The 17,346-nt window shown below is 30.8% G+C and overlaps 1 protein-coding gene across 6 annotated transcripts in view; it reads right to left on the reverse strand.

Annotated features, from left to right (window-relative positions):
* GluClalpha (glycine receptor alpha 1) overlaps positions 1–17,346 on the reverse strand; it is a 241,254-nt gene that overhangs the window by 90,431 nt on the left and 133,477 nt on the right. For all 6 annotated transcript variants that reach the window (XM_075367151.1, XM_075367154.1, XM_075367153.1 and 3 more), the window contains exons 2-3: positions 16,450–16,772; positions 7,562–7,674 (exon numbers count right to left, since the gene is read on the reverse strand). In XM_075367151.1, the coding sequence (XP_075223266.1) occupies positions 7,562–7,674; positions 16,450–16,508 (172 nt within the window). In that variant the 5' untranslated portion in view covers positions 16,509–16,772. The remainder of the gene's footprint in view (positions 1–7,561; positions 7,675–16,449; positions 16,773–17,346) is intronic.

A 17,346-nucleotide genomic window follows, 5' to 3' on the forward strand; every position in this document is an offset into this window, starting at 1 on the left:
ATTCGATCTCTGAAGTGAAAATCAATATTGTTAAATGGACACTATATTCATCGTCCTGCCTTCATCGACTCATAATTTTCACTATTCAAAATATTCCTTATACTTGCCATAACGTATCAAACTACACATACTTAGATAATCCGTAACCTGCTTTTATCTCCTCTATTGAGATGGTGATAATCTGAACTACTTTTCGTTACAGTAAAATGGATATACTAATGAAGAACGCTCGGGATAATTTTATTATTTATTACCGTTAGTCATGCATTCTCTGTACTTTGTATAGTAAAAGTTTAAAAAATCAAACGGAATAATATTTCCAGATGCATTTAGCCATCAACATTAATTTCAACATTAAAGATGAAACATCAAAGATATTTAAAAATTAAAGATAGCTTCATCTAACTGAACTTACATTAATTAATTAAAAATGAAAATAAAACCGTAAATTTTTTTCAAACAATGTACGTGACTGAATTTCTGTGGGTTGTCGTAGGAATTTTTAGTATACAGGTACAAATTCGAACTATACTACTCAAGTAGTAAAAAGCTTATCTTCGAAGATATGAGTTAAATAAGACAGTTGGAAAAAACTTATTGTACCATATTAAAGATTTTTTCCTGTGTTATTGTCGCTAATTTGAATTTGTTTGAAGGAAACTTGTATGTAGAAGCTATGCATTAAAAGTACCCAGTTTTCAACTACTTTTGTGTTAATGCCATTTAAACTCCCTATAATTTATTACGAAACATAAAAAATATTAGCGTTAACGTCCTTATATTTTAGGTATGTATATATATATATACATACACATATATATATTTACTCCCTCTATGAACAATGAGACCTTGCCGATGGTGAGGGGGCTTGAGTGCCCAGTGATACAGAGTAGATGGACCGAAGGTGCAACCATATCGGAGAGGTAACTCCAACCATATCGAAAGTTGAGAGTCAGACTAAGAAATTATTCCTGGAAGAGAGCAGCAGTTCTTTCAGTAGTTGTTAAAGGCGTAGGTCAGGAGGACTTAAACGGCCATGTTAACATCACTGTATCTTTTGAATACTGCCCAGCTGAAAGCAATAGAAAATTATAGCTGTTTTTGTACGAGAATAAACTGAAGCCATGATGAAATTTTTGGAACGTAAACTTGATGTTTCGTATGGTTTTAGAATTGAAAAATTGAATAAAATAGATCCCAGAACTGTATATCTCTATTATTTTTTGAAAAGATTATTGTAAAACACAAATAATTTTGGGCAAAACAAACACTTTTAGATATAACGTAAACTAACGTCGTTAAATTAATGTTAAAAATATTAATAAACGAAAATTCATTATTTAGAAATAGTTTTGAAAAACTTAATTGAAAAATATTTTAGTTTGTACGTTGTCAGTATTTAAAAGCGATTAACAATTGAAATTAGTGTATTGAATTTTATAAATTTTGCATGATTTTAAAATTTAGGAAAATTACACGCTTAAATATCACTTTCTATAAATGACTTTCAGTTTTCAAATGAAAACAATATTTTGAATGCTGAAAATGTAACAAAGCAGGAAACTCGACCGACCTACAAGCTAAAGAGGAGAACCAGAAGACTCAATCAAGTAATGATCTGAGTGTATATTCTAATTGAAGTTAGATATAGGAAAAGTTTTTTGTGAAACCTCCTGCGTTAGAGGAGGACGCAGGTATTGTACTTTCGCGAATCAGTTAGTTTTATACTTGAAGGTTGTAAATTATGGTAGGTGGTCGTGGTTGGAAAAGATCATACACTGATGAAAATGTCTGGGGCATCAGGGGCATCCTTTCTTTTTCTGCTTAGCCTCCGGAACCACCGTAAGGTACTTCAGAGGATAAATGATATGTATGAATGTAAATGAAATGTATCTTGTACAGTTTCAGGTCGGCCATTCCTGAGATGTGAGGTTAATTGAAACCCAACCACCAAAGAACACCGGTATCCACGATCTAGTATTCAAATCCGTATAAAAGTAACTGCCTTTACTAGGATTTGAACCATAAAACTCTCGACTTCGAAATCAGCTGATTTTCGATGACGAGTTTAACCACTAGACCAACCCGGTGGATTGCATTAGTGACATCCTGATAGAGACCAAACTGATGACTGTGTTGCGTTATCAGGTTTAGAGGCTCTAAAAGACGACCACCGGTAAAACCCGTCAGGGTTAGGAAACGAAGGGGTGGTGTGACGACCGGGATCGTCACAAGGCGAGTGTCTTCCTCTAAGAGAGTTAGTAGAGCCAGAATTTCAACGGAATCTGATTTCGCTTTTAAAAGGATAACGGATTTCATTCGGTCACTGAATGTCAATCTTGTAATAATAATTAACAACCGTTAACGAGACGTTAACAGCTGTGTGCCGTTAATCGTATTCACAAATTTAATCGCCAAGGTACCAATAAACTGTATATTTGTTTTACTTGTAAAGTCGCGTTTCTTGACGCGGCGATTACCAAACATTTATTTAGTAAGTTTCAAAAAACTAAGTAGTACAACATCGTTTATTTAATTCTTGATTTAATTTTAAATAGAATTCTTTGTCAACTAAATTTGTAGTAGTTTTCTATTTGAGTAGAATCTGTTCTTTCTGCCCCTCAATTTCCAACAACTACTAAACAATTTTTTTATAAACTCGGTACGCTCAGAAAATGGTGGTTCACGCTGAAGCGTTCTAACAATATTATTACCGTATATCCATAGTTTCACAATTTCATTTAACAGCGAGATGAAAAAACTAGTGTGAAGGAAAGAAGAATTTTCGTTTTAAACTTTCTGGAATCTCGACCGTCTGTTAATAAAGACTACAGCCACTTAATGCGAAATACTTTTTCAGACTGGTATGAGATAAGTACTGCTTTTTCCGTTCGTAGTATGAAACGATTGCATTCTTTGGTATCAGATGATCGATATTCCCAGAAATTGTAAATGAAATTCTTAATTTCTTCAAAATCTTTTTTTCGGTTGAAATTACAAATTTTTCGGTAAGTATAAATGTAATAAAGAATGAACAAAGTTAAGATAGCACAAAAGTAGACGAGGCAGATAGGGAGATTGCTTAGTCATAAAGAAGTCTTTTTCATAAAAATCTTTAACGGTAAAGATATTTTTTAAATAATACTGCGAGTTAAGTGGTTTTTAATAGCGAAATATGAACGATAGCAAAATCAAAAAGGAAAAAATTGCAACTTTGAAGCGCTGTTACCGAAAATTTTTGAAAATTAGGACGGTTGATGACACAAAATGAAGTGATTTAAAAAGGATTAAGGATTAGAGAACTTTCTGTTAAAAGAAAAAGTTAATCCATATAAACTTATTTATTGAAATAACCCGGACCAGAGAATTCCATAATAAAGAGAAAGAAAAGAGTAAAGACTGTACGTGAAGACAAAGATTAAATTGAAAGCGTGAAACTTACAAATTTTAGGAACTAATAAATGGATTACAATTACAGCAGAAAGGATGGAAAGGGTGGATAATTACATAGAGATGGGTAAAAGACAAAACATTCTTATTTGTAAAGTAAAATACGGAAAAGCAGCGGTGTAATAATAGTGTTTGCTCTCTAATCTCTAAAACTAGACCGTTCAGATCGTGATTTTATAACACAGTAAGAAACTGCAAAAAGTACACCGGTTTTTGAAACTTCTCAATTCATTTCTGTTTTCCACTAATCTTTTAATTTTGGTATACCTTTTTACATTCTACACCGTAATTTCATGTTTAATGTATTATAATCTTATATTTCCCTAAATTTAATTCTTATCTACATTATATATAACAATGGACACTATAAGAAAAGACCTAATAAACGAGTTAAATAAAAAATTTTCTATTGATTTTTTCCTCAAAGACGTCTTTAAAAAAATATATTCTTCATTTTGAATTTTATCAATTTATTTCCCTGTATAATTCCTTGTCAAATAATCTTATTATAAAAATTCTTCAATTAAACCGCATTTCAAATTTGGTTTTGCTATATTAATAATATTCATAAAGTAAATTCGGGCCTATATTTGTACAAAGCTATTTAGGGTCTCTATTTCTTTAGCAGAATGTTTCATACTTTATACAAATATTAAAAAAAAGGTCTTTTTTCTTTTTTAGAATCTAAATTTGATGATTGTTTTTTCTTTTCTGCATAAAGGCATTCTTCCTTGAGCTAAGTAATATTCTTTTTACCTCATTCTCCTTTGTAATTTTACTACCTTAGCGAAAAAAATTCTGTTACATACTCTTATCACACTTTAATATTTAATCGATCATCACCTTCTTTTTGTCACTTTTTATTGCTTTTGTTTTACTCATTTTTATTTTAAAATTAAATTTCTTACCGATTCGGTATTTTTTCAGAATTATTTTAGTTACATCAAAAATAAGATATCATCGACAAATCTTTCTGTTATTACTGCACTTACAAAATTGTTTTTCCCAAATCTTTATCGCTGGTTCTTCTACGAGTACATATAAATAGAAATTAAATGGGGATATTCGATATTGTACATAGAACTAAAATGCAAAAGTTCATAAGTTTAAAAATAATCTCATCGGTTAATTAATTAATTTTATGATTTATAAGTGTATTTAATTTCATAGATCGATTTTATAATTAATTACGTACTGATATTTTTTTATCGGTAGGGTAAAACGTTGCCGAACATGACATCTAAATGGAAAAAGAAATGTGAACAAATTTCAGTACTAACATCTATTAGTATTGTGTACAACATACAATTTTCTGATTACGCGATAGAATATTTTTCAATATAAAAGAAAGTACGACAGTCTAAAAGGGTTGACAGAATATTTTTAAATTACATTTTTTATCAGTAATATATTTTTTAAATTTATACGATAAACTTTTACTGCAGTCATTATGTGAATCTAGTGCATTATATAATACAAAAATATTGTTATAAAAAATATTGCCAGCAGATTTTATAGATCGATTTTTACAGTGTCGATAGTATTATAACATCTCATTTTATAGTTATTAACCAAGAGATTGCCGATAAAAATAAACGAATAAAAATATATGAAATTAGTAGACAAGCCGTAACATTACTACTTGTAATGAGCACATTAAGGAATAAAAGAAAATGGAGGGAGTATACGTCAAGCAATCTTTTACCAGTGTTCATTCTGACTTCTGTCAACTATTTCGCTGTGGTGGATGGCTTTTTACGGGAGACAGTAAAGAAGTAGCAATGAGGTAACAAGTTACACGTTCTTTAGTCGACCCTATAGTATATAGATAATAATAATAACCACACACAGCCACATGTTTTCAACAAGCACGCACGTGCATACACAAACACTCACTCATTCTCAACATTTTACAGTAACGTTTCATTTTAATGTTAAAAATGTTGGGCAATTTGTTATTAATAAGTCGATTTATCTAAAATTATAAGGAAAAATATTTTCGAAAGCTGAAATATAATTAACGATATTTTATTAGAAGTATCGTACTCATTATTCACTAACATAATGTTTCCAAGAATTTGGAATGCCGATGTCTTTGCCAAAAAATTGCCAGTAAAATCATTTCTTTTATAATTTTTGTCGCTGAAAGTAAAAAAAGTATTTCAATAAGAGAAGATCGTTTTTATTATGTTAAAAAAGTTGTTTTTATTTAGCCTAATGACTTTTTTTTAAAACAACAATTACCATTAAAGTTTAAAAAAGTTCAACCGTCATAAATTCAAAATTAATTAAAAAATACACCAAAAGTAAATCGGATTTTCTTATATAAAAAAAAAACTGGAATGTTTAAAAATACTCGGTTTGAATATAAATTATGGAGAAAAAAATTATTTTCGGTACCGTATTATTTACAATATTAATAATTATAATTTATATGTTTATTTATTTACAAATGGTAGTATAATAAGTTTTTGGAACATGGAACACGGAAAAGCAGCTACCATTATGTTTGATTAAAATAGAATACTACAAAATCTTAAAGTATTTTACTACGAATACTTGATTAAAGTGGTCTATTCCGAATGTACGATGTACAGATTTCAATGGAAAGCAAGCCTAGTAGTATTTTGAAAATATTTAAAGATGTATTTATTTCTCATGAAGAGTCATTAGAATTAGATAAAAATTTTTATTAGTTTTTTAATAAAAATTAAAAAAAAAAATTAATAAAATCAAAATAATTTGTTATTTAAAGCGAATTACATCTCCATAAAATTTTGAAATAAGTAGTTTTTTTATAATTGAAACCACCATCGATGTTTCATGACAACGAGTCAAAGCATTTAACATTTTATAGAAAAAAGACGCTTTCGCAGTCCTCAACTCTATCATCAGGCAAACAATTTTAAACATACATAGAAAGTTAAGAAACAACATTTTTCACAATTCCTAGAATAAATATTAGTTTTTGTTTTCGTAAAACAAAACTAGCAACAAAGTTATTGTTGATCTAAAACGAGCAAAAAAAGTTATTTTGATCTGTTATCTGATGTTAAAGAGACTAATATAATAGAAAAGTTTTAAAATTTTCTTATAAGAACAAGGTTTCATTCTAAATCACTGCCACTAGGAGCGCTGAGTTTTTTAGTATTTTCGGATACAATGCCGGTGATAAGATTAGCCTTTTGAAGAATCTTTGTTGTTCGTGTAATTTAAATCGTAGTTGTCGGTTTAGAACGTGAAAGAAACTATTTTATAACTTCAAATGTATTTATTTTAATTGTTTGGCTGAAGATGAGGTTGAAACATAGAGTTTATATGTACACAAGACAAACTAGTAATAAATACGGGTATAGATTATGAAAATTGGATTTTCTTTCAAACATTCGAGGAAGGTTCTTAATTTTTCAACCGTTTTCTAGAAAAGCCAATTTTAACGAACTAAAGATTATAAGTGGTAAAACGTAAAAATAATAATAGATTTTTAAATTAAAAAATAGCTCGTAAACATCTTTAATAAACCGTTTTGTTTTTCTCCCTATAATAAGGCTTTATTTTTGGTAGGATATTTTTCAAAACGAACAGTTAAAAAAATATCTATTAACAATTTTTTAAGGCTAGGGCACGCTTTAAATACTTGTATAAACACTCAAGAAAAATCAATGTGATTTTTTTAAGGAAAATTATGTATTATATAATCGACTTGATATTAAAAGAAAATCCACAAAAATTCAGCTGTCAAAAATATTTCTCCTCATATTCTCTGATCGTATTATTATTATTGTATTCTCAAAAACCAAATTCATAGCATCTAATTGAAAAAGTAGGAAAAAAGTTGCTTACGTAGGATATTTCTAATGATGAGGATGTTTAAATTATTTTAAGTTGTTAAAGGGATACCCCATAATTTACCTGTGTGTTAAATAGAAATATAAATACCCTAACACGTGTTATTATTGTTAATACTAAATTATATTAATTATAAGAAATGTTAAAATTATAATTTATGTGTAAGCTTATGTCTAAAATTATAGCTACGTATAATTTATTTTATTTACAGATATAGATATTTATTATAATGAATATAATTTTGGCAACAAAGGGCCCTGACCTGTGCCGTTGACGCCCGAAGGTCTAATTCTGGCATCGTAGCTACCAGGGCCTAAAATTTGGTCCAGCACCTGTTTCTCTTTTTCACGATAATTTATCTTCTGTTGAACGCCCCTGAAACAAACGATGTTAATATTTTTAAAAAAAGAAAAGAAAAAATAAAGTAAATTACGGTCTTAAAGTCGGATTAAAACAAAGAGCTACGCTAATCGATTATTGAAATAAGTTGGAAAACAAGAAAACAGTTTCTCCTAAACGTAACAAAGCGTGATATCGCTCCAAATTTATTAAATAGTATATACAAGTTTTCAAATTTATGAAACTCGTTCTTTTGGCGGCCTTTCGTAGCCGATTGTCAGCAACTGGTTCGGTGTAGTTTCCGTTGCGAGGTTGTAAATGAACCCTGTATTTAAGCGGTTGAGAAAAAATTTCGTCGTGATCGTTCTTTCGACAAAAAAATTAATTTCAGAATTCTAAAAAATAGCATTTTGAAGGGAAAACAGAATGTAATTGAAATGTATTATTCGATTACATATTTGATCTCTTACATTTTTAAACAGGCGGCATTAATTACGGTACATCGCTGAATAAATTTCGCTAGCGGAAACTTCACTGAATAAGTTGTTGATAAATCTCTTTGGAGGGAACAAGTTTCGTTAATTTAAAAAAAAATTAAAATATTTTTATTAATTTAAAAAAATTTATAATTTTAAAAGTGAATATTGTAATTTAATTTAAAATGAATCGATTTTGTAAGTTGAAAAAATAAATACTTAAAGATTATGTAAAAAATGGGGATAAAGATTAAAATAAGTAATAAAAAATTGTTTTTAATCATTTAAAATTAATATCTTTTAAAAATTTTGTTTAGAATTTAAAGATAGAAAAAATATTATACTCGGGTGAGTGTAACAGGTTATTGTTTCAATAAAGATATTTAAATCTAGTTTTATAAAAAGACACAAGACCATATTCACCATCTATATTTCTTTCGACATGGGAAACATGGCTCCTCGACGAAATAAAGTATAATATATATATATTTAATCGTACCGAATGAAGTTTATCAAAATAATTTAATAAGAAATTAGATATAAATTTTATGTTACCGATTCATGTTACGCTTTTGTTTCAGGTGAATTGTAAAGTTTTAGACAGAGATGTATTAATGGTTATTTACTACATACGGTTTTTGTGCCCTTATTAATAAAAACTGAAACTCAATAATTGTTTTTACTTACGCGAATTATAATTGATGTGTTAAAATTATTTTCATACCTCCTTCCAAAAAAAGTCATGAAAAGAAGTTCCGTATACAAAATAAATAATTTTTTAATAAAATTAATCCTTTTCCTAATTTCACATATAAATTGTTAATCGAATACGCGAACCCTTACATAACATTGCAACAGTTAAACATAAAAAAATTAAATATAGTTAATGCTCCTACCGTGAAACTATTTTTTATTCGGTAAGGAACACCACAACCACAAGCCCCACGGGAACGAATAGGCTTATGGCACATCTTTTTAAAGGGCATTTAGAAGAAAAAAAATTTTTTTTTTCTCAATAACAATTATAATTATAATCCGCTCTCCTGCGGAGCCATAAGTAAGCTTCCTGACAAAAGCACGCGATAAGAAGGTCCTTAAGGAACCCCCAAAATAAATAATACACAATAAATAGTTGCAAGCAAACTTGAAAGTCAAATATGATATTTCAAGCACAGTCATAAATCACAAGCCATTAATTTCAGCACCATATAGTCCACAAAACAAACATTAATAACAAATAAAAAAGAAAAAGAAAGAAACTTGACGTTGTTAGATTCCAAACCGTTACACAGACCCTAAGTCGAGTACATGGGCTCGTTTCAACCGTCGGACGTCTCTGCTGTTATCGAGTAGATTAATTGCAAAGTGGTTTACATGGTTCTCAAGCCTCTGCAGGTATTTGATATTGCGCTGGTGTGCAATCTCACGAACCGATGGGAGCTCCAGATAATCGTGAATCTTATCATTCCGCGTGAAAAGGTGACTGTCCCGGTGTGTACTTCGATGGTGTTTTGATCCCGCAAACGGAGACTGTGCGGTATCTGGGACTTCACCTGGATCGGCATTTGACCTGGAAGTGTCACGTGATGATGAAGAGGAAACAGCTAAACGCAAGGTACAGGGAACTTCACTGGCTGCTACGGAGGAACTCAGGCCTCACGTTATCCAACAAGATCTTAATTTATAAGGCTATCCTAGATGGACTATACATAGACGACGTGCAGGGCTGCAAGAATTAAATCCGGAGAATCTGCTTCTTTTTCTCCTGCGATCCACTGACAATTGGAACAAAATGGAGGAGTTTACCAAGATAGTGCTAAAGGCTAAAGATGATGTAGCCCTTTTAAGAGGCCATTGAGGCCCCGTGGTAACTTAGTAGTTTAATATTTTCGTTAAGGCAAGCAGCTATGAGGAGAAGATCATTCCTTCGTTTGGGGATCATAACAACTGGGTAATGAAAAGACCGAGACCCGGTTCCCTCGGCGGGGGCTAGGGACGGCTTTGTCGAGCCTGGTTCTCTGTCGGGGGGGGGGGGGGGGGCTTGAGGCAGGCACATTAAAACAAAAGATCCAACCGGGGAGCTGACCTGCTGTGCCGGACGTACAGCCGGCGGGTGGGGAGGCCTCCTTTGAGTTTAAAGGACACTTTCCCGGGCTGCGCATACTTGAATGGATACCCGGCCCGGGGAAGTAGGAAGAAAAAAAGGAAAAAAAAAGGCTATCCTGCGCCCAATCTGGACGTACGGTGTATAATTGTGGGAAACGGCTAGTACTAGTAATGTGGAAATTATACAACGATTTCAGAGCAAAGTAGCGAGGGTAAATTTTGACGTAAAAAATTTCAGATTATAAATCTAACCAAAATGATCATTAATGCCTTTTACAGTAAGTTTGAAATATGTCTGTAGTATACTACATCAAGGAGTGGTGCGATACTGGAACTTTTTTTTGTTGGTTTTTTGTGGGTGGGGGCGAAAAACTTTCAACGTTATCATCACCCGAGAAACAAAAATATAAAATCTAAACAACAAAAATTAAAACAAAAAAAGTAATAAACTAGAAATTTAAAAACAAAATTAAAACTAAAATATTAAAAAAAATAATAAAAATTTAGACTAGAAATTAAAAACGAAATTGAAACCTAAAACTAAAATATGAAAATCAAAACACAAAATATTGAACACAAACGTACATCTACTATCACAGCTAACATAATAAAAATAAATTATAGCTATCAACACAGAAGAAAAACTATATAAATATAAAACTAAAATAAAAATATAAATATCAAAATAAAATAACTCTAAAGAAACTCCGAGAGGAGTATAAAAGGCTTCAACTTGGATAAGAGAAAAAAATAAAAATTTAACATGGAAATCATAATTTCCATGATACTAAAAAATGTGTAAAATATTTACACGTCCAAGAAATAAAAACAGCCGTTCCAAAAAGTCCTTAGGATTTGACGAATGTTTCTGGGGATAATGAAAAATAGACAGTTTTGAAATAGCAGTGTTTGCTAAACTTAGTTGTTTTAGTATTTCGTAGTGGAGCAGTTATTGAAGAGGTTGTGTATAGAGCGTCTAATGAAGAAAAGAATAAAAATATATTACAAGATTATTATCTTAACGATTGTTCAAATGTTCTTTTTCACTGTTTTCTTTTCTCGTAATTGTTTCTCGTAATTCTCTTTAATTTCTTTTAATTCGTTTATCGTTCTTAATTCTCTTTTTTATATAAAAGCATTCCTACCTTGAGCCAACTCACTTCAAATATTTTTTGAGTACGTTACCGCTATATTAAAATTTCATCAAGTAAAACAAAAAAGAAGTATTTGTTCCCTCAATATATTTCTTCATTACCAGATAAGCTGCTGTCTGTTAAATTATTGTCATCGTTTCTCAAATTTATCATATCTTGAATAATATTTTCATACAAACAGTCCGCTTCACATGCTTTTTCCTTTTTTAATTACTTGTTGAAAACAATTTTTCCGAGCGATTTGCATCTATTAACAACTTCTATCAATAAATGTTTTACATCACTTAACTTAAATGTTGCATTATTACTCCCAATGATTTGTGTTCATATTAATTCTATCGGGTTAAAATTGCAAAGGTATGGAGGAAGGAATACGCAATACGAACAATTTTCTGATTTTGGGATTTCATCTAACTGATAATCAAAATACGAGTATTTTTTTCAAAAATTGTACTTTTCACATGTGTTAGATGTACGCGATTTTTTACGTTTTAAACATGCGAAAATTACTGATTTTCTTGTCGAAGCGTTTGGAATTTTTTCATTTTTTAAGCATTGATAGGGGATGCATTATCCATTACTATGACGGATCCTTCAGTAACAATTTTGCCAATTTTTTTAAACACTGCATAAAATTTCACCATTTATTTCATCGTGATACTCTTACGAAAATCTGGATTCAAATACCCATAAATCACCGTGAAAAAATCCATTTTAACTTCCTTTGTTAGTTATTACTAATCGTTTACCTTTTTACAGCTAGGGTTTTCACCACGTTGACAAACCTTTCATAAAAGTGTCTTTTACGCGTTTTATTTCTTTATTCACCCATACCTTTGCCGGTACATGTCCCGCAATAACCCAAGTTTCATCTAGCTAATAAATTGTCTTATCCTCTTCAATCGATAAAACAGCTATTTTTTCTGGACATAAAACGAGAATTCACTGATTTTAAAACACGATATCATAATGTACCTTTAGAAAACTTTGGCACTTCAGAATCGGCATTCACGTCATATAGTATTTTATTCAAGTTAGGAAGCTCGTTATTGAAATAAAACGAATGAACTTTTTTCTGACAGCGATTTTAATAAAATCGTCCAATTTTTAATCGTTTTCACACCCTTCGGGTCTTTTTAGGACTAACACATTTTCTATCAATTTAGTGTTTTTTTATTATATTAACAATCGTTATTTCACTAACGTCTGTTGCACTACTTGCTTTCTAAGCAACGACTCTGACTAACCGTAAAACTTATATGGTTATCTTGTTTGAACACGTTGCTGATTACTTTTTTAAACTAAACGTAAACCTCTACTTAAGAATTTACCTAGTTTATGTCTTAAGAAAAAATTACTCATTGTTAAAACCTGATTGGCACAAAAACAGAGAAAATTAAAATTAATGAAAAACACTGAATAAAACTTATATAAATAAACTATAAAACGCTATCATATCGTACAGAGTAGCACGATATGATAAATTTTATAGACTAAAAAAAAAACACCTATTTTCTTCTCTTTTACTGAACTAAATATTGGTTTGAAGCATTACAAATGATGTTATCGTTATTAAAGATCAATAAAAAAGACTCAACGAAATTTTTAATTGCTTATCATCGGCATGCCATAGCGCCAGACAAGTGATAGCTTACAATACATTATTATATGCACAAGGCAATAATTGTAATAGCACGTGGGAATGACAGCCTACATACTGACATATTACTCATACGTACTGAATTTATATCTACTGCACGGTCTCATAAAACAAGGTTTAGAACTGCCAGTCACATCGGCGTATCATCGCTGTGATGTCGTGGACTGCTCTGATGATTTTGAAATAAACCGGAAGCCAATCGGATGAATAAATAAATCTTCTATTCTGATCGGTACATAATATTACATAGTATTAAATAGCCCGCGTCTGGTTCGGGTAGATATACTATTCCACAGATACAAAAACTATCCCCTTAAAACGTTTTAGTTTTATCCGCTTATCAAGATAATCGTGGTAATGCCATGACAGGAGCAACATTCCAAAATACATAATTAATTATAAAATATGAAACAGATATGATTCAAGTTTTATAATTATTTAAAATATACACACATGAAATAATATTAATTCAGAAGGCGTTGAAAAATTATTTTTGACACACATGTATGTACAATTTAACGGGATGCAGAAAGTTTTTAAACAGTTTTACTAAAAAATTCATCGATAGAATAATATTGCTTCTGTAAAATAAAATCTTTTAACTGTATTTCATATAAATCTGTGGGAAGATTTTTAATGGTTCAATAATATGAACCGTTAAAATTATGAATAAAATTATTCATTATTATTAAATTATGAATAAAATTATGAATAATTTCATGGCCGAGTTTACTAAAATACAAGTTCAACCCCTTTGAAAATACACTTTATTTTTAATGATCTTGTTGATAATGAAAAAAATTTTGAAATTTATAAGGTCTCCAGATCTTCACGCGAAAGCTGCAGCGTCTATCTTTCACCCGAACTGTAATGCTTTCAACTGATAAGTTCCAAATTCTAATCCCGATCAGGTAGAGGCGTATTTCATACACTACAAAATTTCACAGGGCTTATTTTCTATACATAAGGTTCGACTTATGCGTGAATCGGTCAAACAAATGAATAAGCGTGTTTACGTTTACTGTTTGCGGTAGAACAGTAAACTTATTTTTATAATATTATCGGCAAATTCTCTGATTTCCTATCAACAATAAAATTGTTTTCTGGAGGAACGTCAGGTATTTTGGCAGCATCTTAAAGAAAAAAAAATACTTAAGTTTGAGAAGTCAAATTTTGTAAAAACCCATTTTATTAAACAATTAACTTGTACATATTGCTATATATAAAACGATTATTAATTATAATTGAATTTCTAATATTGACATATCTTAGATATTTGAAAAATATCCGTTTATTTTTCTAAAGTATGAGCTTAATCCAGGTTTTTTATTTATCGCAATTGTATGACTGTAAATTCTCTTGGGTCATTTAATGTTTCTTTTTCGTACGCCTACATAAAAGTTTTTTCACAGCATTCTTTTCTATAGACATATGCTTTATTAAAAATATTAAAATTAAATTTTAAAAGTTTAAGTGATTGGTTAAAATTTTTTTACGTTTAAGAATTAATAAAAAAAAAAAAATTAAAAAAAATACAAAAATTATAACAACAATTCATCAGAGAATTACCTATTCGACCTCCGGTAAATTATTTGAACAAAATCTCTTTTCCTCATTCACAAAATCTCTATATTTCATTATATTCTTGTTTGATTGGTATTACAAATATCCACACAAAAATTCTATCACAAGCGATTCCAAACACATTTTTTTAAACTGATCATTATAATTTGTATAAATGAATAGCTATTAAAAACTGCACGAGCCAAAATTACATTTAACGGTGCTATTACTTACATGAAGAAGGCTTAAAATGTAATCACCATTAAATATCATAATGTGCCGAGTATTTTTATAGTACATGGATCGATATTATAAATGCCTATAAAATAAGATTATCAGATATGACGATGATATTTTAATAATATGCAATGAATAAATCGATTTTAAATACTATAATATCTAAAAAGATTAAATGAACTTTAAAAAAATTATGAAACGTTTTGAAAATACATTTTGTTATTAACTGTTATAAACTTACTGTTATTGTATTAACTGGATGATCCGCGAAGAGTGGTCTATAGTGATTGGTTTCCTTTACCCCCTTGCGGTGTGTGAAACTCACGAAATCAGATGATTTCGTGAGTTTCAACATTCAAATCCTTGTAAAAGCAGTTAATTTTATACAGATTTGAATACTAGATCGTGGATACCGGTGTTCTTTGGTGGTTGGGTTTCAATTGACCACACATCTCAGAAATGGTCGACCTGAGATTGTACAAGACTATACTTTACTTACCCTCATACATATCATCCTCATCCTCTTAAGTAATACCTGACGGTGGCTAAACAAGAGTAAAAAAAAGATTAGATGAAACGGGGAAATTTTGTAGCGTGTAATAATGTTATGTCTGACCGGGATTCAAACCCGGGACTTCCGGATGAAAGCCGAAACGCTACCACTCGCGCCATGGACAATACCTAGTGTTTTGAGAATTAATACGCTCAGAAAAAAAGAAAACGAGCCTCGTCTGGCATGAAATTTAGGATCGGATCTATCTGTCTATCAACAATATTTTTGAGAAACCAATCTCAATAAGTAAGACGTATAGGTTTGTTTGTTTTCTTAAGTTGCAACTCGCTGCGGTTTCATATTTAAATCATCAAAATCTTACGGCTAGATACAGCTATATTTTACATCACTTTGTTGGGTTAACAGACTTTTTCGTTGCTAATACAGACTTTTTCGGACCGGCAGAAATTCTTCTTTGAATATCGGCTAAAGCCTCTGGAATTCTAATGCAAGGCCCATGTACCATGTACCATTACCATTTTCATAATTGAAAGTCTGTTTGAAACCTACCATATCGTCTGCCATTTTTTAACCGAATCGTGTATTATACCCTTTGCTGGGATACTGCCATTCAAAAACTTTTCCTTGAATATTGACGTGTTTGTTGAAAGGATTTTGAACACATAAAAGTTTCCACTACAACAACCCTTTCTCAATAAAATAAATCATTTTAAAAAACACAACTGGTACGAACGAAACTATATTACATTAAAGCAAGAACAGTTTATAACTAACTGCACTAAACGAGATTAGAAATATAACCAACAGTGGCGCTAGTAGTTGCAGTATTAAAAGTGACCTCAAATAACTGGAAATCGAGCCGGCTCGGTTCCATTTCTAAGAAGCTCACCCGGAATGATAATTATACTATTCAAGTAGCCGTAGATAATATTCAGTTACCACATCATCAAGTGTTTTTCTTTTTTTATACTCTTAGATACAAATTATAGTTCGTATAAATAATTTTTAAAAACTAGCTTTTAAACTTAGTTTATACTGTTGAATATAATTAAACTAATGCTATTTTATAATACTAATACTAATAAATAAAAATATAATTACCAGCATATTTGCGCCAGATAAAGAAAAATTGCTATAGTGACGCCGACTACAGGAGCCATTGAATGTGCGTGTACGTGTGTGTAGTGTGTGAGTGTGTGTGTATAGTCGCACACACACCACTGTTGAGTGGAGGGGGAGGGTACGGCTATGTAGCCCCGTCGCTAAGCAAGCATTTCTGTATGTCTCTTATCCGGCCGCACCGGAGCCTTTTTCTTAATGTCTATTCCCCCTCACACCCTGGTAAAAAGGAAAAACTAATGCACCACAAGTCTTCTGTATCAGTACATCGGCCGAACGCACTTATCACTACCACCAACTGCCTCCTGTAACAAAAAGTATAACAACAATAAATAAATTAAAAATTTAGAGAATAAAATAGTAATAATTATAATAATTAACAGAATTCATCGCAAATAAATTAAAAATCGTTAATCGAGTGAATATTTTACATCAATACAAAATAATGCTGTTCTCTGTATTATCTTTATCATAGGAGGAACCAGGATATCCGGTTTTTATCCGTTTTTTTTTTACCATCGATATTTTAGCTTTGTTCAGGAAACAGATAAAAATAGTCCCATAGGGCTAAAGTTCTCAACAAAGCCCTGACTTAGAACATAGGTTCCGAATCTAGAAAGAAGGAATCAAAAATAAAGGAATAACGTTAATCGTTAAGGAAGTAGCAACGTCCCGCACGGGAACTGCAATTCTAGATAATCGACTTCACTCGAAGGACAGTTCTAAGAGCGCCTAATCCGGCACAAACTTGCGAAAAATCTGGATATTTTTACTCGACACAAAAGTATTTAGAATTATTACCGATCAATGTTTCCTACACTGGTTCTAGGCCACCGGCCTAGAATATCCGTGAGGCGCGCACTCGTTTTGATGCTTGTA

The sequence above is a fragment of the Lycorma delicatula genome, chromosome 5 (assembly GCF_047948215.1).
Source record: "Lycorma delicatula isolate Av1 chromosome 5, ASM4794821v1, whole genome shotgun sequence".
Classification (NCBI taxonomy): Eukaryota; Metazoa; Arthropoda; class Insecta; order Hemiptera; family Fulgoridae; genus Lycorma; species Lycorma delicatula.